At 36.5% G+C, this 24,780-nt stretch overlaps 1 protein-coding gene and 1 non-coding gene across 3 annotated transcripts in view; both read right to left on the reverse strand.

Moving 5' to 3' along the window:
* The window catches only part of LOC149927064 (uncharacterized), a 173,772-nt gene that overhangs the window by 87,794 nt on the left and 61,198 nt on the right, over nt 1-24,780 (reverse strand). For both annotated transcript variants that reach the window (XM_090159356.1, XM_090159355.1), the window contains exon 3: nt 12,130-12,207. In XM_090159356.1, coding sequence (XP_090015482.1) covers nt 12,130-12,207 — 78 coding nt within the window. The remainder of the gene's footprint in view (nt 1-12,129; nt 12,208-24,780) is intronic.
* On the reverse strand, nt 4,112-4,303 carry LOC149927065 (U2 spliceosomal RNA). The gene has a single exon (XR_016476153.1). It is a non-coding gene; the product is annotated as a U2 spliceosomal RNA (small nuclear RNA).

Raw genomic sequence — 24,780 nt, forward strand, 5'->3', positions numbered from 1 at the left:
AATACACTGCTCTAGATAATTTCGGGCTTTCTATTGCTAGCCAAATTAAAAAAACATTGGATAAATATCCGCAGACATGAAAATTCCCACAAAGTCAACGTTTTTGAAAAAAAAATTTCCTTTTTCCCACAGACCCACAATATGGGAAATTTCCGACGATATGGCAACACTGATTGAAAGATCCGTAATTACTCTTCCAGCCGTAAAAAGGAAACTAGTTGACAACGTGAGTTGGTAACTATTTTATTTTATGGGTTAACTATTAATTGAATATCCATATTTATCAAATAGGAAGGGTACTGTAGATTCAATTGTATTTCATTTGGTCGCTTTCTAAATCCGTTCTTTTTTACACACAATCCTAAAGATTTGTGTGTATTAGTTTCACGTACAGTGTAGCCGATGCCGATGCCGCCGTGTCGCGCATATCTCTTCAACGGTTAGGGCTAGAAGAGTCAATGATATCTCGTTCGAATGTACATACATTACCATTGATAGCCTTTCATAAAGTTTTCAAATCGGAGCCCTAGAAGTTGGGCATTTGCCCAACTTATTATTTTCGGTGGTTTCGCTTTATGTTATAGATATTTTATTTAAAATTAAGTACGATAACGTTAAAAAAAATATTATTGGATAGGTTAGGTTTCAGCGGACCTACAACTTCGGTTATATCAGTAAATATTAAATTTAGGTATAGTTTTCAGGGTAATTTACGGGAGCCCAATTTTCGTGGTTTTATATTTTCGCCTAAAAATCGGCATACAGTTCCTTAATTTAAGTCCGATTTTCATGAAAGTTATATTTTTGAATAGCTGTGGTTTACATATAACCTAGAGTGGCAAATACGTTCCTTAATTTTACTTCTAAGCATTTCGGTTGCCATGGCAAAACTAATGTCCATTGCAACTTTTCCCTGGGTGAAATTTCATGGTACCATAAGGTCTACATACCCACCTAGTTTCAACCAAATCGGTGATTATCACCTCGGGTAGTCTCCTCGTTAGCACCCCCTCGGGCTATAGTTAATTATTTAGATTTTACGGAAACATTTTTATTTAAAAATTAACACGGTGCAATGAAACATCTCTGTGGTGCACGATAGTGCATAGCGGGCGCAATCTATTAGGCACGTTAAAAGTATCGATATCGAGAGTGGGGGTGCTACCGTTAACTTAGCACCCCCCATTTGGTTATGACGAGTTCCTATATCTTTTGAAGGAGCATGGTGCAATGAAAAATCTCGATGGTGTATGACGGGTGCATTATGTGTCAAGTATCAATTTTTCATTTTGACTTAATGTTAACTTAGCACCCCTTTTTACTTTTCAATTTCCGTCCCCCCATTGATGGTGCAAGTTGGTGCATGAGGAGTGTATTATGGTGCACATTAATTTTCAAAATGGGGTTAGGGGGTGCTAAGATAATGGAGTCTTGGATTAACCATAGTAGTGCCTACCTGGATATATCACTCGGAAAAAACCTGACAAGCAAATGACTTTTGCGACAGCAGCGCCGCTTCGGCGAAGTTAACGGAGAATTTCCGAAACTCCCGTAACACGTAGCCTTCTACAAGGCAGAACCCGTAACAAACACTTAACAAATGCACGTGGAACGCTAGAGTGATATATCCAGGTAGGCACTACTATTGTTAATCCAAGATGGAGCCTGTTAATCGTTTAAGTGCTTGTGTATATTTACAAATCATTAATACACATTCAGAGTGCCCTGTAAATTTTGACTTTTGATACAAATCATTAGATAATTTTAACACTTTAAGTAACGTGTGAAATATCAACTTTAACGACAAAATTTCCCAATCCTGACGAAGAATAATTTTTTTAGTATGAATAGTGTAGTGATTACGGCTATACCGAATATTTTAGAGGTTAATGGAAGAAATAGAATTGTTTGATCTCTTTCCCAACCGCTGAAATTTACGGGTGGTCGAATAAATTATCTGATCACTTTTAATTGAATTATTTAGTAATTAACACTAAACGGATATAAAATGTTAAAGACCGAATGTTTTAGAGTTTGTAATTTTACGGAAAGATGAAATGCGGAAAATATTCCAGAAAATTTTCAAATTTTCTGCAACTGGGAAAAATAAAAAATTGCAACTTCAATTACTTTTTAAGGGTTTTAATTCTTGACTAGTCTAGAAGTTTAGTTTTACTTTTGGATTCGAAAGAATGAGGCTAAAATGACGCGAAATTTAAATTGGCGAACAATATTAGGCAATCATGGAAATAAAACCTTTTTTAATTTATTTTCGAAAAATACGGAAACGTTTCTGGAAAAAAGGCCTCGGCAATTTTTCCGACTTACAACTCTAGAATGTTTATTTTTTTATTTTTTTTAGAATGTTTAGAATGTTTAGAATGGCAGCTATCCGATGGTGGGTTTAGTATTTATCTTGGATGAGTAGTCTCTTTGCTAGAACACTCTGAATGATTTAATGTAAAATGTTATCGCTTCCTAATTTCCAATGAACTGATCTAAGCTATCACGCCCGTCTCACGAGGAGACTACCCGAGGTGATAATCACCGATTTTGTTGAATCTAGGTGGGTACGTAGACCTTATGGTAACATGAAATTTCACCAAGGGAAAAGTTGCAATGGGCATTAGTTTCGCCATGGCAACCGAAAATGTTTTTGACAACACAGTACGTATATTTTCTCATTGAAAATAACATGGGAATCTGAGCGCTTCTAAGGGTCGCCCCCCTGTGAAAATTTTCAAAACCAAAAAAATCGATCAAAATTGACAAATGAAATTAATTTTATGATATTTTGATGAATTTTGGTCGATTTGATCAAAATATGTAAAAATTGATCAGAATCGATAAAAATGGAGAAAAGCGAAATATAAAAATAAAAAGTTGTATTTACCAACTAATCGCCAAATCGACGGTAATAAATGAATTTTATCAAAACTAATAAAATAGAATTTAGTTGTTTGAATTTGATCAAAATTAATAATTTTAATTAGAATTATTATTATTATTATTTAGAAGTGCTCAGATTCCCATGTCATTTTCAATGGGAAAATATACATACTGTGTTGTCAAAAACATTTCGCAAAACTAATGCCCATTGCAACTTTTCCCTTGGTGAAATTTTTTGTTACCATAAGGTCTACGTACCCACCTAGTTTCAACAAAATCGGTGATTATCACCTCGGGTAGTCTTCTCGTTAGTTTGGAAGTATAAAACTATTGAGAGAACGCCAAGATACACTGCTCATAAAAAAAATGATTAATTTTTCGCTAGGCTAAACCGTTACGTCGGCTACCTTAGTTCCAAAACCAAATAACCCGACTTAAGCGAATTAGCTTTATTGGCGTTTTTCGAAAAAGCCTTACTACCTTTACGCACATTTAGTTTCTAAAAAGTTACCGATTTAATTTTTATATTTTTAGACGCTTTGCGTCATTGGGGTAATACTATATTTTAAAAATTATTTTTTTACTCAAATTTATCTTTTTGAGGTACCGACGTTTTTTAAATAGAACGTTTTTGCTTTAAAATCTGGCAATGTTTTAACATAATTTTATTTAATTGTTTATAGCACTTGAAAAATGCTGTTAACAAAATGATATTAGGTGGTTTTTTTGAGCAGGTTAAAAAGTGTAGCCATATGACGTCATTTTACTTCAATTCTGTCTTGACGAAAAAAACGAGTTGGAGTAAGAAGGGAGAAGGTTATTTATAAAAAGTTTACCGTCATATTTTCGTGCAACTAAATTTAAGCAGACGACAAAACTAGAATACTCCCTCTACACCTCCTTTCGAGGAGGAGTAAAAAGTGTAACGTTTGAGCTCTGGAACAAGCGAACAAAATTCGGAACAGGGTAAATCTTAACCCGGGAACAGGCGAATAAAACGTCTTAGGGTAAAAAGTTTACACTTTTTGTTCCCGGACAAGCGAAAAAAACCACCTAGTATGTTAATACATTGCCAGATTTTAAAGCAAAAACGTTCTATTTAAAAAAGTTAAAAACCGACTTTTCGAAGGATAATAAAGCAACACTCATTATCATATTTCAATGACTTTAAGGTATTATTTACGGAGTAGGTAAGTTTAAGTGTTTGATTTTCGATTGTTTAAGGGAGTGGGCCGATCCTGGAGGTACTGCAATACCAGGCCAACCCGTGGCGGAGGTGGAGCAAGCCCCGAACTCTCCGCCGCCGTCCAAAAATAAGTTTAATATCTTGGGCCCCGATGGGACCCGTATCAGATATTAAGCTGATAAGAACAGATACTACACTTTGATCTTAGCCAAAAGGCCGAGAAGCGATAAATTACAATGGCCGGCCCTTTATTTGAAGTTCCCGCGGTTAAAGGCCGCCGAACACAAAGGGTCCTTTGAAGGTGACCGCGTTCAATGTGATTTGGAAATTAAGTCTTCGAATATGACTCCAAACCCGGCGGACAAGATATTATCAACCGTTCTTTTAAAAATATTTACAAAATCTCTTCCTTAATCGAGCTAAATTAACGAATATTCTTAATTATATTTATATTTTATAGTGGGATTTATAGTAGCTCCTATGATACCGCGCTGGTTTGATAACGCCTTATCAAATCTACTGCCGAAGTCCGTCCGTCGAGATCGAAAAACAGCCTTCCCAGTTGAAAAGAGTCGACTGAAGATAAGGCGGTTCCCGGCTCCAAGCGGGATTCTACCACTACATCGTGGGAAACGCTCCATCGCGCGAGGAACTAACAGTAGAACTACTATTCATCACGACAACGTGTCGCTCCGAGCGTACGTGCGCGGGGAGGGAGATAACGAAATATCACGTTCTATCAACGCGCTCGACCTTGAATAGAAACGTCGTTGAAATTCAAATCCAAACACGAGAAGTAAGTTTAGCGTTGACTGATTTAAAACAATTCGATCAAACGTTATTTTTTTGAGTTAAATCAATTTTAACAACGGTTATTCAAATCAATTGATCTATATTTTATAAACACTTGATTTAAAAACATTATTTAAATTAAGCAATTTATTTCTTTAAACTTTTGATTTAAATAATTCCATCAAGTTATTTTTATAAAAACTCTTCATCTAAATCAATTTGAACAATGGTTATTTAAATCAAATGGTTCATTTTTATAAAAACATTTGATTTAAGTACGTTTGATCAATCGTGATTTATTATATTTACAAATAAATTATTTAAATAAAATCACAAATAGTAATAAAATTTTATATTAATTTAAATTCCTTTACCGACACAAAGTTATTATTCGATCTGACAGTGAAAAAGCGATAAATTGTTTAAAAATCAATAAAACCAAAATTTGAAACAAAATTTTATTTTAAAATAATTCATATAAATTTGGAAATGTCTAGCTATATTCAACTTGTTGTTATTATCTTTAGGGATACCCTAAGAAAAAATAAAAATAATTTATTTTGGATAATAAAAATGTCTTAAATTCGTCATAGGGAAAATATAATTTTATTTTTATTTATAGTATTAAATACCAAAGACAAATTTGTTAATATAATATAAGATATTAATGGACTAAAATTCTTGCGAAAAAAAAACTGATTATTCACGACCGAAACGAGTGTAGGTGGCGCAGCGGTTATAGTCAAATTGGAGAAACGTCTAACGCCTCTGGCAGATACTAGAGTCTGCTTATAGAATTGTCCCAACAAATAAATATTATAGAAACGTTTGAGAACGGCGGCGTACTCGCCAAATATGCCGACACATGTAACGTAAACTTTATAATTTTGTTTTTAAAAATAAAGTGTTCGATAGTGTACAGTCCATCGTAGAAAATTACTTTATTTCAAGTTAATTATATTTACACTAGTCAGAGTGATACAATTACAATATTTCAAGGACATTTCAGGTTAAAAAAATATTTTATAGTTGACATCTAGACTGCCTGCTTAGCCAGTAGTAAGTTCATCTGCATTGATAGTGGATCCTGGAACTTCTGGTATTACGATAAAGCCGCGAACTCAAATATAAGGTGCCACCAAAAATCCCGAAGGAGGGTTAGATTTGGGCAAACTTGGTGGGTACACACAAGCCAAGATATAGAGACAGAGGGGGACCGGGGAGAAAAGGATTTCTTCGGTAATCGGCGTGACGTGACGCGCAATTAATATTTCACTGGCAGAAAGGAAGGGGGAGCTGGCAGCGCACCGCCGAATGACAAGCCCCAAAGATCCCAACTACGAGCGAGGCGACGTCAAAAGCTGTCTCCGATAGTTCTGCTGTAGAAAGCCATTATTACAGGGCCCCTGTCAGAGGATTATTAGCTAAAAGACCGTGAACGACGAAGCCTTACACCTGGTAATAAGTCAACCGCGAAAGTAAACCCTTTATATCGCCAGTTAATGAAAAAAGAGAGAAGAAAATTCCCTCATCATACCAATTAGGCTTAGTTACTAACGATCTTAAGTATACACCACGTTCAAACAAATGCCGGTTAAATTTATTCTGCGCAAATTTTACCTAAACACCGCCTTTTATCGTACTATCAGCTAAGCTAAACTATCTCTTATCACCCGTGTATTGCTACTCGAACACTTCTACAGGCGCTATTAGGTCAAAAATAGGCCAGAAGTAAGAAATACGTTAAAACAAATCACAGTTAAAGTTAAACCGCGCAAAATCTACCTAAACACCGCCTTCCATTGTACTATCAGCTAAGTTATCCTATCTCTCATCACCCGTGTATTGCTACTCGAACACTTCTACAGGCGCTAGTAGGTCAAAAATAGGCCAAACGCGTAAGGAAGCGGAATGTTACCTTATATTATATATTATTCTATTATATGACATTATGTAAGGGAAAACAAAGCGGTGAAACGTGAAATTCCAACATCAAAATGGGTCGCTCTAGCGGAATTTCATCTATGATTGGCAGATGGAAAGGAGGTGGGGGACTCGTTAATGCGAACCCAACCGATTTTTGCACGCTGGTCTTTCAGCCGGAGCTAGTTGACGGCCAAAAATGCTTAGCGAGGCCACGCATTGTCATGTAAATGGTCGACAGCCTTGAAAATTCGCTAAAAAGGGGAACTCAACGAAAAATAATAATAATAAGCTTGCTTCGACTGGTTCGGGAACCAATTCCCTTTTGAGAAGACAAGGCGAGATATTGGGGAGCGAGTTTCTTGAATTAAAAGAAAGAGATTGAATTTTGGGACGAGAAGCGGTTGACTTCTAAAGAATAAATAACGGCACCGCTATACGCTGGAACGAATTTGAAAAAAATTTATAAAACGTCTTATAAAAAGTCAAGAATTAAATGACTGCTATTATCTCCGTTACAATAGCGACAGAAACCAAATGGATGAAACTAATCCTCTCAACAAGACTCGCTTTAAATAATTAAACATCACCATAAGCAACAAAATATTAATAAGTCAGTTAGCGAAAATTATGACCGTACCAATTTTCGGAGGTATTACTAACAATTAAGTAAAGGTTTAGTTCAGCTAAGCTCACCTAGTGTCGAAAAAAGATTCGGCAATAAAATTAGTATTCAAGCCATAGGAAGTGTCGAATTTTTCGTCTGAGGTTTTCTCTAAAATAATGGGCTACAATAGGTTTTGGTGTCTTGGTAGACAAAGCAGAGAAGAACGGGGTGAACACTGATAACGTCACAAGCATACGACGAATATTAATAGTATCTCTTCCGTAATATAAACCCTATTTAAGAACCCCTCGTATAAACAATGCAAAGATGTTTTATTTCAACATTCAATTTCCAAAACCACCACATTTCATCCGATACAAGTATAAAACAAAGATAAATAACGCGGACTTTAAACCGTAAATATTGTTACGGTTAGTGCTCAGTGGCGCAATAGCCCCGGAGACGAAAGGTACTCCCTCCACGGGGCAGTTCTATTGAAAACAAACCCACAATGCGGGTTAGAAGGCTGTAGATTTTCCCAACGTAGATTGCGGCCTTCGTATCCGTAACCCCGAAGATTTGTCACTGGGAACAACAAGAAATAAAGTGCATCGGGCAGGGCATCTATAAATATACGCGGAAAGAAAAAAGGGCTACTAAATCCCCCTGGTATCCAACTTCTCCGCCCTCGCCCTCGCTCGCGGAATATATAAAAAACCTAGAACCTTATTTCGGGTCCTACCGTAAAGAAACGCGGTGTATACGAATAATGCTTAGAAAGCGGGCACACCGAACGCGAAAATAATTTATCACAAGATGCAAATCTCTCTCGGTGCGGACCGCGGACGTGCGGGGTTACCCGTTCCTTACAATATCCCGGCTTATAAAACCAGCCAGTTACGAAGAAAAGGTACGAGTTGTAGAGTTGCCGAGAACGGCTAAGCCTATAGAAACAGGGCCAGAAGACCTACGGCTCCGGAAAAAATACAAGTTGGAAATGTATCCACGTACGTAGAGCATCACCGTAACTCAGGATCCGAAGCGGCCGGTTCCTTTTGTTTCTTAAATCTTCCCCGCGCTGGATTTTCAACTGTCACTCTTTGCTTCTGACGATCATTCTTTCTTTTGGCTAAATCCTTCAACCAACGCGAAGATCCCGTCCAAATTCACGTTCGCATTTACCATATTTCGCTCCATAGTTCTCGAGAAAGTGCTGCTTTCGTATTTACTTTCGGTAATAAATTGGTAATGAGAACGTTATTTTTAACTTTTCAGGGCAGGATTGTCTACGATCGAAAGTCGAAATTCCCATTGTTTTATAGTAAATTTCCCACGAATACCCACAATCCTATTTAGCCCCCCCCCAACGGAAAATGAACTTTTCAAAATTAAATTTGATTGAAATTACAAGTTTTAAACATTTTGCTTGTTAGGCCTATGCATTGATTGATTGTACCATAAGTCTATAATATCGTACTATAAGGATGTCACTTTGGGGAATATTTTACCGAGAGCTAGTTACGGAGTGACGTCATCAGAAGCAGAAAATCTCCCCCTAGCGAGGCGCTGTCAAAGGCTACGTGTGTAAGCGGACGCAAAACACCGACGAAGCTCGTAATGCAGTCTGTCCAAAGAATATAAAGCACCAGGAATGGAAGGTGTAGCTCCGTCTAGTGGAACCTTTTCACCTCTCGTTTTTAAAGAGAGGCCGGGTTGCGTTAACCGTTTCCGGTTACTCTGATTTGCTTTGCCAGAAGTTTCTAACGCAACCAAAACACGCGGCCAATAATATCAATCCTTCCATTCCTGGGGCTTTATATTCTTTGGTCTGTCTTGTGAATAGCTTTCAGTAAACTTTTGCATGTGAATAATAGGAAGTGTCACACTTATGTAACAATATTATACCCTTATGATTGTACTATTAATAGGCGCTTCCTTTATATGCCAAGATTCACGAAAATACACTGCTCTATATAATTTTGAGCTTTCTATTGCTAATCAAATTAAAATAAAACATAGGATAAATACCCGCAGACATTAAAATTCCCACAAAATCAACACTTTCATAAAAATTACCTTTTTCCATAAGGCCAAAATGGATCCCAGAATTTTCCAACACTGTTTCAGGGTTGCCACATTTTTCAGATTCAAATTCCCTGATTTTTACAGTTTTCTCTGATCATCTCCGGAGGTTTTCCCCGACTTATTTTGTGACCAAATTTTTTATTATTTTGTAACATATATTTTAGTAAAGGTTTCATGTAAACCAAAATTAAATTCCCTGATTTTTAGACTAATATCTAAAATGCCCCTACTTTTCCTGGAATTCAAGGTTTTCCAGGTAGAGTGGCGACCCCGCTTTTGTATTTGAGAATGTGATATTTACTGACGTAATAATAATTAATTAAAGGCTTTAAAAGTCGCTTGATGACTTAAGCCTAAGGTGGTGAATTGGGTGTTAGCCTACCTGATTATTAATAATTATAATATTTAACCAGGATGATACCCAAAGCACCACCTTATGTCCAAGTCAGCTTTAATGCCTTTAATTCGGGAAACTGGGTATATCATAATCAACTTATTTTTTGAAATTATTCAGTCTCAAAATGCAAGGTACGATGGTACTAAAGCGAGCTGTATTATTTTTTGGCGTTTAAACCCAAACAATCAATAAATAAATAAGGGTTAGTTCGCGCGGAAAAAAGATCCTTTGAGGGTGGAAAGTACAATGGGCAGCGCACCTGAACAGTATCGTAGTTTCAATGGCATATTGGATCTATCGGTTTCTACTCAAGGGTTATTTTTACGTGCCATTCCGTATATAAATAAAAGTTCGAAGCGAGTCCGAACAAGAGGTCATGATCTCCCCTAACCTTCTCTGGCACCCTTTCAAATGGCCTCAGCGGCGAGTGCCCGATAACGATCACCGTCAAGACTCGCCACTTTCCTCCTTTCAACTAGAAAACCTTTCACTTCGAAGATACCGGTCGCTTCAGATCGCGAAAGCAAGTACTAAAAAAGCTTTTTACCAAAATCGCGATTGAGAATGGAGAAAGCTTGAAAATGTTCTCCATCAGATTTCCTTTTGCAATCGCTTCAGAAACAAAAGACTTTTAGAGGAAAAAGGAAAAAATCGTTGTGTTTTTAACGTGTAGTTTTAGGGGGTTAGTTGAATACCTACGAATAACATTGCTGTTTAATAACTTATATTGTAGTTTTATTTTACCAATATACTTCACTTAAATGAATTGATTCACAAATTGCTCACGGTCGACCACAGCGTTGGCTTGTTTAAACCATGGTATAAATCATGGTTTTTGTTTTTTTGACTAATTAAAAATTATTCCAAAATGTTTGTATGATTACTTTTCTAAAAAATTTACAAGGTGACCACATTTCCTTTATTTTCAATACCTTCCTTTAATTTCCTTAGGTGTTCAAGTGTAGCATATAACCCGAAAACATTCCGTCGTCGTGAACCCCTTTTGAATCCTATATTTAACTTTATTTTAGCTACTGTTTTTCGATAAGAATCTTTATTTTCGCTTATGGTGTTTCCTATAGTTTCCTTTAATTCGCTTGAAAATTTCGTTTTTTTTTCTATAACATTTTCGAGGCATTTTCCTGGTCACCCTGCATTTATACCAAAACGAAACTAAAACTTTGTTCTGGTCACGTGAGACTTAATACTCATTAATTCTTAGTTGATTGGTAATACGTATGCACGGTTAAACAAAAGCGGGAAATATATTAAAAGTAAAATAAAGCAGTGTTTAAAAAAACCTGATTTAAACCTTATAGGTTAGATTTTCATGATTTTATTTATACAGGGTTGCCACGAAATTTTCAGATTTAAATTCCCTGACTATTCCCTGTTTTCCCTGACCATTTTAAGAGATTTTCCCTGACTTATTAAGGCCAAATTTTTTCTTTTATATTTTACTTTTATCAGAAGTTAATAAATTTAGATGGCCTTATATTTCAGTAAAAAGATTATTGCAATGTTGAAAAAATTAGCCAAACTTTCAAGGAAATAAATGATAATCGTGGAATTTGTCATACATCTAGAGTTAAATTACCTTCAAAAAGTGCCCAGATAAAATTGAATTCCCTGACTTTTCCCTGGATTTTTACCAATTCTTAAAATTCCCTGACATTTCCCTGACTTTTAAGGCCCATTTTTAAATTCCGTGACTTTTCCCTGATTTCCCTGTTTTCCCTGACGCGTGGCAACCCTGTTATAGTAGATGGGGCTAATTTAAACCTTTTCGCCATACTCAAAAGCTGGAACACACGCCGACCTAAGCTCCTTCAAAATTATTTGACCATTGAGGTGACTATTAAATCTATTGACCGTTGGTCACCAGTCCGGGCTGTGGACGATGGCGTAGGGTATTCTGATGAGATCACCGGTGTATTAGACTTAATGAGCTTTAAGCTCTGCTTGGAGCACCGGGATATAAATTTTCTGACCACATGACCGTTGGCGATTGGAATTTATTTATTTTTTGTAACTATTGTAAATACGTTTTTTAACTTAGTTTTTTCTTAGAAATTTTTGCTATTTTGTTGAAATTGTTAAAGCAGATAATCTGCTAAAAAAGAGGCTAATCCCTAATTTAAAAATTATTCATGTATTGTGTTGAGTAAATAAACATTCATTCACTGGGTCTATAACAATGTCGAAATAGCCCCAGATAAAGCCCAAGACAATTACTTAAACAAAACTTACTTTTGTTTTGGGTCTGCATACTTTGATGCCGGTCTCGGAAACCACTAGAACAACTCTTCTGCTCTTCCCGGGCGATTCCTGGAGACAAAATGATAAAAAGAACCAAGTTATAAATTCTCTCAAACAACGACCCTATGAGAATAAACACTAAACTCAAATGGCGATAGACGCATTCACATATTGCCTACAGGGAAATATGCAAAAAGGGGCGAAATCCACCCAAGGTACCTTCCTATTTAATCATGTTTGAGGTAGATGGCGACACTATAAAGTTTATGAAAAATAAACTTTTTTAAAAAGTTATTAATTAATTACTAAATTATAGTACTTTAAATCCCTATTAAAAATATATAATTTTTGTAATTTAAATTAACGATTAATTTTAACAGTAGTTAGCACTCTCCGCCATAGATGGCACTATAATACAAATTTAAACTATCCAATCAGGGAAGATAATTTTGTATTTTAAATCTCGACAAAACCTTTCTCCACAAAAAACTGAAAACTTTCAACCAATCGTTGAAAATCAAAATTATGACGTCATGTTGCTATCAGAGAGCCATCTACTAACAAATAACGCCATCACCACGTTACCTCGGATGAATTTTACCTCTTTAAAGTCGTCTTTGCCCGTCAAAAATTGTAAATCGATCTAAACTTAACTTAATTTTTGCTATCCCGTTAAAAAGGTCAAACTTTTTATCAAAAATAAAACTAATTAAACTTAATTTATACATCTAGCGCTAATGAATAAATCTGGCTAGATGGTTTTCAGCACTTAATGAGTAGTTTTCTCCCCGTGTTGAACGTGTTCTAATAGAATATAATCCGGCCAGCCGTTCGTTCCTCCGCCCAACAGCCAGCGCTCTAATAAGCGTAGAAGCCTCGGGGGAGCGCGAGGGCTCATTAGCAAAGCCGCCTCCGCGCTACCTCGCCCCGACGGAAGAGGGCTGATTCGGTTACAGACTTCACCCTTTCCCCCGACATCTGCTTCATTTCCAAGTGGCTAATTTCAGACTATGGTCCAAACAAGGATGTGAAGATGACGTGTATGTATCCCTTTAATTGGGGGGTCGAGGGGTGGCTATTTTGCTTGACGCGGCATTTCAACGGAGTGCTGCTGGGATAGCTTATTATACGTTAGATTGAAATTTTCGCCAGCGGCGAAGGAGAATATTTTATACATGCAAAACAGGTAAATTTGGTTAAATTTAATACGGGAGAGCTTTCTCTACGTACTGTCTGATCTACTTCTTATAAGCCTTCTCTATTGCAACTGATATAATGCGGGAACTCGGGAAGTATCTTTATTTTGTTAGCTTTTTTTATGTATCATTAAATTATATTGGTCGTTTGAAGAAATGATATCTGGATGACAATATTTAAAATATTAACCAAATACACCCAATTTTTAAGGAAATATACCCTCCACAACAACAATTTTTAGGTATTACCATAGCAACGAACCACAGAAAAAAAGCGACGAAAAAGGTAAAAACGTCAAGTAAAAAATATATCAATGTGGTTCCATATTAGGTTTTATGTAGTACTATGACACGTATCACCATAGAAAAATTCATAACTTTACCACCCGAGCAACACGCGATTTACAATTTTTTATTTGTAAAGTTGCGGATATGCGGTGCAACTTAGAATAATGGATTTAAAAACATGATGAAGATGCGCGCGACCTCGGCAACAACCAGGTTTTTGCTTATAAACGTTTTTCCAGTATGTCTTTTTGAAAAACAAAAATTAGTTAGTCGAGAGTATAGTTCAAGGCACGTGTATATCCATTTTCAGAGCTGTATACCAATTCCGAACAATTTATCACCATGCGCTTTCACTATCAAAGCCATAGTAGGAAGCAGTCAACTTTGGAACTCCAGAAAAATTAGAAGTTACAATTTCCTTGGAAATTAAATATTTATTTGAAGAGCTGACTTATTTTTAATTATCCGATCCCAAAAATTGTTTTTAATTATCCCAAAAACTGAAGTCGCGTATGAAGCACCTCAGATAATTTTGTAAACAATCCTTTTATACAAAAGTCTAAGAATATTTTAATCTGGCTGTGCTTTTCACTAGATTTGTTAAAAATATGGTTCTTTAGGAACCAATATCGATTTTAAGGTGGTTTAGGGAAAATTAGGGACTTGTAGGTATTCTGGGGAACTATAGAGAGATCCTTCTATAAAAGCAATTTCATTTCGGAAACGCTAAAAATAAATTACAAGAAAAGAAGCCATACACGTAAATATAGCCATTATAAGTTATACAGCGTACATTACGAAAAAGGATGATTTTTAACCAAACCAAGTTTTAGGAATTGATCTGGAAAATTATAATTTGGCACAAAAAGAAACGCGAAAAAAATTTAGTTTTGTATACGTTTGAAACTATTGGCGCCATCTGGTAAGACTTCGGGTATTTTAAAATTGGCCTTTAATGGCATTACGCTTGTAAAAGGTTCTTTTCCCTTAACAATTGTTTTTCAATTTTATCTGTGCATATTTTGCTATATTATTGTATGTAGTTGTATATATAACTTTTTCATTTCTATTTTTCATTTTGTCGATCTGTTTCAAACAGATATTTTAGCTTTATTTTCACGCTTGCGAGTGGCGGAAGCGAATTTTGATGATTTATATCCGCTACCAGCGAGCATGAAAATGGGGCTTAAGGGACAATAAAAATTAATTAATTCATTCAACATTTACAGGGTTGCCACAATATTATCTGATTCAAATTCCCTGACCATTATATGTTATTTCCCCTGACTTTTTAAGGTCAAAATTAGAGAGTTTTTTAACTTTTATATTTATCAGAAGTTAATAAATGAATCAACTTATATTTCAGTACAAAAGTTAAAAAATTTTCAAGGATCTAAAAAATAATAATTGCAGAATTTGTCATAGATCTAGAGCAAAATTACCTTAAAAAACTGTCAATAATAAACTGAATTCCCTGACTTTTCCAGGACTTTAAAAAAAGTACACTGACCTTTCCCTTGACTTTTTAGGTCCATTTTTAAATTCCCTGACTTTTCACTGATTTCCCATATGAAACTGAATTCCCTGACTTTTCCATGACTTTTTAAATAAAATTTGAATTCCCTGACTTTTAAGGCCCATTTATAAATTCCCTGACTTTTCCTTGATTTCCCATATAAAACTGAATTCCCTGACTTTTCACTGATTTCCCATATGAAACTGAATTCCCTGACCTTTCCATGACTTTTTAAATTATATTCCCTGACTTTTAAGGCCCATTTTAAATTCCCTGACTTTTCCTTTATTTCCCTGACGTGTGGCAACCCTGATATGTATAGATCCTTAAAAGATATTTATTCTACAATGAATTCTTGACCCAAGTATTACCAAATAATTAAAAATCATATCGTAGCAAAATTAGGCAACGATAATTTCAATCTAAAATGGGATTTAACGTTAAAATACCATCTACTTTCAACAAAAATCAAGGATCGAAACAATTGCTCTACATCGAGATAAAGAAAAAGAAGAGGCAAGCGGCCCCTCTAAAAGCGTTTTGCCCGAATTTCCTCTATGTAATGAAAGTGAGCCAGCATTTTAAGGGCAAATAGGAGAAGGGGGGGGGGGGAGTGATCGGTGGGGTGAAACTCAATTTCCTTTTTCCCACGACCTCGTCCGTGTCTTCTCTCGCTACGAGAAAAAAAAATCCATTAAGAAGTGCTCTTAGGCAGCGCAGCGTCGCGGAGTAATCCTTAAAAATAGATCTGATTAGATTAGCGAGGCTCGGCATAATAAGAGAACGATGGCTACCGTGCCAGAGATCTCGAGAAGAAGAAGGCGAAGCAATCGGGAGGTAATTGCTCTTCCAGCTACTCGAACTAATCGAATAATCAAGATTACCATCTAGAAACGAGTCTCTTAAGTAAAAGAAGAGAACGAGATAATATCGTTTATTTGGTACTTAGTCGAAGCGAAGGGCGTCGCAGACTTCACTCTCACCCCCGCCAGGACCGAAGTAGCGGCCGACGGATTAATCCCGAATCATATAGAATCGCAAATAGTTTCCTTTTTGGTAGGAAAAAGCGGAAAAACCTCCAGCGAAAACACTATTAATTCTCTGGACCAAACATCGCGGCTATTCATTTAAATAATAAGAAAGTAGATATTGGCAGCTAAAGGGATTGAGGGAAGCTGCTCTTTCTCCGGTGTCGCTTAATAGGCGCCGCGCCTCCGGTTAATTAGCGGCTTCGCGGGGGGGGGGGGGGGGGCGAGATGGGCCGCCGGGATGCGGGATCGTGACGACGGAACCAGAGCGATAAAGAACGGAAGGCCCAGGCGGTAATGCAGTCCCTTCCACGCAGACGGACCACCTTTCTTCCGAATCGACAAAGACACGCGAAACACCACGTTTTCATTCCAAAAGACTACAAGGGGACGCTACTAAAGAATGGAACACGAACAAACCTTACTTAGCTAATAGAGAGTGGGCGTTAAATTTCACGAGTCCCAAATAAAAATATCACTTTTGGGGGAATTAAAAAGTTTCTATTGTAATATACTACAGTAATGATCCAAGCGATATTAAAACCTAAATACAGTGTACACGAACTGTAATTATTACGTAATGTTTTTAAAATTATTGAGATTCGGTTCGTAAGTTTTGATTATGGATAACGTCTTTAATTACCACAAGTGCTTGAATAACATTAGTATAAGGTTACATCATTAGAGCATAAAATATTACCTTACTTAGCTAATAGAGAGTGGACGTTAAATTTCACGAGTCACAAATAAAAATATCACTTTTGGGGAAATTAAAAAAGGTTCTATCGTAATATATTTACTGACGTGCTCCAAGATAAACCAAAAAACAGCGTAAAGAACTGTATTTTTTTAAGAATATTGGGGTTCGGAAAGTTTTGATTGGGAGTTATTATGAAAAAAGTCATTAGTTACAGAGACATAATATCAGTCAAGCAGAAAACGGGAAATTAAATTTTCAGTGAATAACATTAGTATAAAGTTACATCATTAGTGCATAAAATATTTTAATTAGAAGTATGACACTCGCTTTTCTTCACATACAACCATTTTTTTTCATTAAAGATACAGCCAATAATAATAATACTAATAATCAGCTAGGCTAATACCCTTGGCACCACCTTAGGCCTAAGTCATCTAGCGACTTTTAAAGCCATTAATTCAGCCAGTTTCGTTACCGTTTAACAGGGCCTAAAGGTAAGTCGATTTCATTTCGCTACGGAGTACAATATTCCCCCAAAAGCAACATACTTACGGTATAATATTAACAGACTTTTGGTTGCGTATAGAGAGCAGCCAACCCGGGGTTTATCGAAAGGTAAATTTGGAAAGAGAATCCCAAAGTAAGCGTCTCCCCAGACTGAACTCGTAAACAAGCGCCTTAGTAACGACTTCCTTTACTTAACGGAGTCTCTATTTAGTCCAACCTCTCCGGCGCAGTGATGGGCATTTTGGAAGATTTTGCGATACCTTTCACTCCATCTCATTCCCGTTTCTAAAATTTTACACTCAAACTCATCTCCTCTCACCACCGTAAACTAAATTTTGAACTGATCTCCTCTCATCGCATTTCGATAATTAATAAATCACTCTTCTCTCACTTAAACGCGTAGCTCGGATACTCCTCTCCATTGGAAACTTAGAGAAGGCTCACCTCTCAATCGCTCTCACTGATCTCACGATGAGAGGAGAGTGCCCATCACCGCTCCGGCGCGCTTGCGAATGGAAAAGGCCGGAGTTAATTTTATTAGCAACGTAGCGAAGACCCCCGAAGATTTGTCGAATAAAAATGAGCGCGGGTTCAGAGCGAGCGACTTCAAAGGAATGTAGCGCCCAGAAGGAACATTTATAAAGATGTAAATTATCGGAGGAAAACCTTTTCTAAGGCGATTAAAACGGGGGCAGCCCCGGCCCCGAGGACCCCCGTCCGAGACGAACGATATAGAGGCTCATTAGTAGGCTCGGCTCGCGGGACCCCAAAACATTAAGAGCACGCGCGTCTTTTACGAAACAGCCGAGCCAACCCGGCCTTCCTTCGAGTCCTCTTTATACGAATGAATAAGGACTTCTAACAAAGCCGCTTACGGTATACACCATCAAAACAAAAAGTGGCCATTCGCCCCACCTCGGTTCCTATTGATAGAGAATGGACGCTCGCGAACAAAGGCTTTCCTCCGCCTCCCACGTCGTTGGGCTTAATTACTAAAAATATGACCAGTTCGGTTTGGTTAAGCCTACAACCAAGGTCCCTTAATTCAACTTGGCCAACAATGGAGATTCTCGCGCCGTTTAGGTAAATCTTAAAAAGGGTGCCCATTTAAAGCGGGATTTTAAACCGGGTTTGCTTCATTACCATATCTATCTGGTTTTTAACTTTATGTGGCACGCGGATTAAGTACGTGAATGATTTGTTTCGGACCTTCTTAGTACATAGGGTCTTGTTCGCATTTGTTACTAGTGCTCGGCATTCGATTAATTTTTATCCATGAATAAAAAAAGCTCGGCGATATTTAAATAATATTTATTTAAATAACCAGTAGTTGAATAAAAATTGTAACATGTTTAAATAATAGAAAGTGAATAAGCCTATTATTTAAATAAAACAAACAATTATTTAAATAAATATCACTTTTATTCAAATAAATGCTTGGTTGCGTAAAAAACATAAGTTAAAATGGTATTCTTTTTACCAACGTTTTTTAAATAAATCGGAAAATTTGTGGATAATGAATAAACAAATCATAGCACTATTTGTTACGCTGGCTAATGCTAAAAGATGCTAAGGTTCATGACCATTTTAAGAACAAAGATTTATATTTTAAATGATTAAATATTGTAGATTTATATTTAATTGAAAAATGTAACACTTGGTAGAGAACGATTTACAAATTGTTTGGAGGGAAACTAACTTTTAGAGGAAAGGTTTTTCAAGGTTTGATATTAATGCGATTATACTATTACTCATTCATTTCTTAGAAAAACACTTTTTGAAGTAAAAATAGAAAAAAATTACGTTTTACACCTTATTAATAATAATCAGCTAGGCTAATACCCTTGGCACCACCTTAGGCCTAAGTCATCAAGCGACTTTTAAAGCCATTAATTCGGGTGGCCGGGTTACAATGCGTAGGAGGGTGGTGGCAAGCCCTTCATGCCACGCGAGCCAACTAACTATTACCCTCCATGCACCCAAATGCACCATCGAAACTTTTCGTTGCACCATCTCGAGAATTGGGAAAATTTAAAAAATACAAAACAAAAGGGGGGCTAATTTAACGATAGTACCACATCGACAATAGTAACGCGCTTGTGTTCGTTGCCATGGTAACGGATATTGGTCGGCCATTACATTAAGAAGCCCATGGCGGTCAGGTAATTATTTAGCGGGATCTCGTCATCCGTGACGTTAATGTCATGGCGGCCGTTTCAAGGCGGGGCTTAGTTATGACGTATGCCTTCGACGCTACGAGCAAGCACCCAATTATTATAATAGTATATTAACTCGCTTTTAAGTCTTAACGTTCAGTCATACGGTAAATTTACAGCACGAATTAAACAATTATCTTCTTTTTAGGTCATTAAAAGGTTAGTAACTTCTATACAGGGTGTTTCAAAAAGGGTGGTATGAGCGAAGTCCTACGGGTTCTACAGATTATTTTAAGACGAAAATTTTCTATGACATTTTTTCGATTTGGGGCCGCCGTTTAGAAGTTTCGAAACACTTAATGTATGGATGCCCCCTTATTTTAACGCTAGTTTTAATAAAATAATTAACGTAAATAAATAGTTTCATTCGTGGCTCTTTTTTTTGAAGAAGCATGGAAAATTCACGCGCTTCTAAAACTGTTTTGAACAGCGCGAGCCCACGCGTTAATTTTCCATTCATTTTTTCAACTTTACGTTTCCGCGCTACTCGCAGCGAAATATTATTTTGGGCGGGACATAAGGCACTAGTTACGGCATTTGACTACTAAAATAAATCGAAATCTGCGGGCTGACTAGTCAATTTAACTAGTGGAAAATTTACCAAAAATATTCATAAATAATGGCGAATATGCCGTATCATAAATTAATCATTCATCAATCCCATTTTATTTTAAAAAAAATTGCAACATGTAAGTGATAGCAAGAATGTATTTATTTATATTTAGGAAGAATGATTATGTTGCGACAATCGCCGGACGCGTTGAAAGCCTTTCCCCAGTCTCGCGCGGGGGGAAAGACAAAACGTCACCGGCGTTTGATTACCATCGCGTTAGGTGACGTAAATTTTAAGCAGCCAATGGAATACCGGGACTATTCGTTTTATTTTAAGCGGAGGAGCGTACTGGGTGGACCAACGGGTGGATTGAGAGAAAGGCTAAAAACCGTCTCGACATAGACATTCTCCCTAGGTATAAATAAATACATTCTTGGTGATAGTAACTATTTTAATTCTGAAGGGTAAAGCAAAATGTTAGCTGTCCTTGTTCCCCCATTTTTACCCCCACTAGTCATGGACTACTAAAATAAATGAAGATAAGAGGCATTATAGGCTCACTAGTCAGGCTGACTACTAAAAAAATATCCCTGGAACTAAATCCAAAAATCCCGTAAATTAAAATCCAACTTGAAACGCTCTCAAATTTGCAAATGCGCTGTTCCGAAATAATTGTCATAATCCAAACTATAATTCGCCGACGGGAGCAAAAAACAAATACAACTAGCGCCAAACATTAGAATCTGACGTGTGGCTTAAGATTTTCCTATTGAAGTTAATTGCGTACCATCGCTTAATTTCTAGACTCTGGATTACAGCTGTTAATTACTAGGCCTACAACATCATTTCGCGATTTGCCGCCGCAAAGGACCAAGCCATACGCCAGCGAGCAAATAGAACGAGGGGGGAAGGGAGACTACAAAGCTGTCTTAACTAAATACCCCCCTCCCGTCCGCGTGTAGCCTCTTCATTTATTACGTCTAAAGAGCCATAGACAAGGTGCGCTACTCGCAAATTCAAATGGAAAGGAAACTTAAAGATTAAGCGTGGCCGAGGCTTAGCGCGAAGCGACGCCGAAGCTTAGCGCCGCGGAACAAAGCGAAACGGCCTGTGATGGAACGGAGGCAAAATTACCGCGCAGCCGAATCGAGGCGCGTGTGAGAAGAGAGAATTATGAAGCTTGATTGTGGACCCAATCGGGCAGACAACATCAAAAGATGTATCTAATAACGCCGCCTCCGCGGACTCGACTCGGCCGCCCATTTCGCGACGGTATTGACTTTACCCCCGTCCTTGTACCTCGGACCAGTCACCGTAGTGACCGGTTATAAGGGGTCGCAATTATAGTTACATTCATTCATTCCGGGCGAGATAATTGGCAAAGGCAAATTATACGCCAGGAGGAGAACCGTATTCAAGATATGCCGAGAATCTCAGTCGCTGCGGTGGTTTTGATACGCCGAAATTAAACGATGATTAATTATAGCATTGTTCTTATTAAAACCTATGGGGTAGAAATTCACCATTATAATACTGGCATTTAATTGAATCTATGATACAGCTATTAGGTCCAGTTTGGTACGGACCAAAAATATATTTCGTAGCCTATGATGAAATTACAGGGCCATGTTTTAGCCTAGATAAAATAGGCGATTGCCTAGAGTCCGTATCTATCGAAGGGCCCGGTTAAAGCCTAGTTCCCACTTAGCGAAAAAAACAATTTTCGCTCTGAAAATTGACGCTCGCGAATAAAATTTGCGATTTTTTTCAAATTTGCCACTAAAGTCGCGTCTCCGCGGTATCTAGCGAATGTTCTATTTTTTGACGTCCACACCTTGGCGATAAAATTTTATTTGTATAGTCTATAATCTATATTATTTATACATTCTATAGTCCATAACCCATATTTGTATAGTCTATAATCTATATTATTTATACATTCTATAGTCCATAACCCATATTTGTATAGTCTATAATCTATATTATTTATACATTCTATAGTCCATAACCCATATTTGTATAGTCTATAATCTATATTATTTATACATTCTATAGTCCATAACCCATATTTGTATAGTCTATAATCTATATTATTTATACATTCTAGTCTATAACTTATATTATTTATACATTCTAGTCTATAACTTATATTATTTATACATTCTAGTCTATAACTTATATTATTTATACATTCTAGTCTATAACTTATATTTATACATTCTAGTCTATAACTTATATTATTTATACATTCTAGTCTATAACTTATATTATTTATACATTCTAGTCTATAACTTATATTATTTATACATTCTAGTCTATAACTTATATTATTTATACATTCTAGTCTATAACTTATATTATTATTACATTCTAGTCTATAACTTATATTATTTATACATTCTAGTCTATAACTTATATTATTTATACATTCTAGTCTATAACTTATATTATTTATACATTCTAGTCTATAACTTATATTATTTATACATTCTAGTCTATAACTTATATTATTTATACATTCTAGTCTATAACTTATATTATTTATACATTCTAGTCTATAACTTATATTATTTGTATAGTCAATAATCTATATTATTTATACATTTTATAGTCCATAACCGATATTTGTAAACTCTATAAACTATATTATTTATACATTCTATAGTCCATAACCCATCTTTTATAGTCTATATTATTTATACAGTCTATAGTCCATAACCCATATTTTATAGTCTATATTATTTATACATTCTATAGTCCATAACCCATATTTGTATAGTCTATAATCTATATTATTTATACATTCTATAGTCCATAACCCATATTTGTATAGTCTATCTATATTATTTATACATCATATAATTTAAAATATATAATATACGGAAAATTGTCCTATTATAACGCTCATTATAAATTATGTATGTGGAAGTCTGCGTTGTAGTTTATGCCTAATTCCATCGAAATTGTCCTGGGGAAAGAATGGTCCCCGCGGGATTCCCAGGCTGGCCTCTCCTGGCGCGATTGCTGTACATCCACACTCACTTTCATATCGTTCACCACCAGGTTATTAATAAAAGAGACGAGGGGGGGGGGGGGGGTTGGAGAGGCAGAAGCCCCTTCACCCATTAATTCCCCCTTCCTGGGGCAGGGGACAATATTAATTGATACCACCAGCCCTAGTCTACCCCCGCCCACACTCCAGCCAAAGCGAGACTGAGGGAAAAGTTTACTAATTAAGTTCTACCCGCTCTCTCAATCCCATTTTCTCAGAACTATTTTCCCAAAGAAAAAAAGATTTACTACTGCTCCGAGCACTTTTACTCCCAACAGGGTAATTTTTCGATAAAATATCGAGTTTCATATCTATGATAGTTAAAAAAAAATTAAGAAACGGTATAAATTTTTCCGTCGCTATGCAACTCTTCTTGAAATTTTTAATATTTAGGCTTAGTTTCTCTATTCGGTGTTATAGTCGCTATAGTGAGTTGCAGGCTAAGAAAGACAAAATATATAGTACAATCGGCGCGCAAGGATGCCTCAGACCGTTTCCGGTCATTCCACGGCGCGAAATTTGAATTTGGCCATTTTACGGTCAAATTCGAATTTTGCTCTTTTTGTCGTCTTTTGGCGCCATCTAGAGACCGAAATTGGAATCTTTATTTTTTAATTTCATAATAGTGGTGGCGAGCATATTTAAAAGATAAGGCATTCCTATCATTCTTAAATTTAAAATAGTATGTATAATTATTTAATTTTGTAAATTTATTTCTACGTCTTACCAGTTAAATCGGCAGTTTCTTTTAAAATAGTTACCACGCTTTCTTGGGGGTAACGTTGTCTTAATGAGGCATAGCAGGGGCGTAGGAACGTTCTAGAAGTTGGAGGGGGCAAAGTGAAACGAACAGGGGTCTGGAGAATGGTTTTGAATTTTTAATGGAGTGTAGCTTCTCCGAATGCATGTGTACTGTTTAACACTATGTAAATTGGCGGGAAAAGACTGAAATTTAAATACAGTTGAATTTCGATAAGCTTTATATATGCTTTTAAAATGAGAATTTGAGTCTTTTGAATATTCCAACAGACCAAAAAGTTGGAGGGGGCAGTAACATTAGATGCCCCTCCTAGCAAAATTCTAGGGAGGGGCATTTCCCCCCCTTGCCCCTCCCGGTTCCTACGCCCCTGAGCTATAAACGTTTAAAATTATATTTTTCTCTTTACTTGTTAACAATAAACCTTTATCATGCTTTTTATAGTAACCTCTTGGGCTATTTAAAATATTTGGAGCTTCAATTATCGAATTTTCTTTAGCTGCATTCAGTAATTAAACTCATGACAACATGAAATTAAAAAATAGATTCCAATTTCGGTTCCTAGATGGCGCGAAAAAATGATAAAACTCACGAAATTTGAAATTGACCGTAAAGTGGTCAAATTTAAATTACGCGCGGTCGACTGGCCGGAACTGGTCTGAGGTATCCTTGCGCCGAATGTACTATATATTTTGTCTTTCTTAGCCTGCAACTGACTATAGCCAGATATCCCGCACGGTACTGATGAGTCCCAAATAGGACGAAACCGGTCTACCGTTGGAATTTCTGGCTATTTAATTTAATTTAATTTAGTTTTTCACTCGAAGAT

The sequence above is a fragment of the Leiobunum rupestre genome, chromosome 9 (genome assembly GCF_980474605.1).
Source record: "Leiobunum rupestre chromosome 9, qqLeiRupe1.1.hap1, whole genome shotgun sequence".
In the NCBI taxonomy this organism is placed as follows: Eukaryota; Metazoa; Arthropoda; class Arachnida; order Opiliones; family Sclerosomatidae; genus Leiobunum; species Leiobunum rupestre.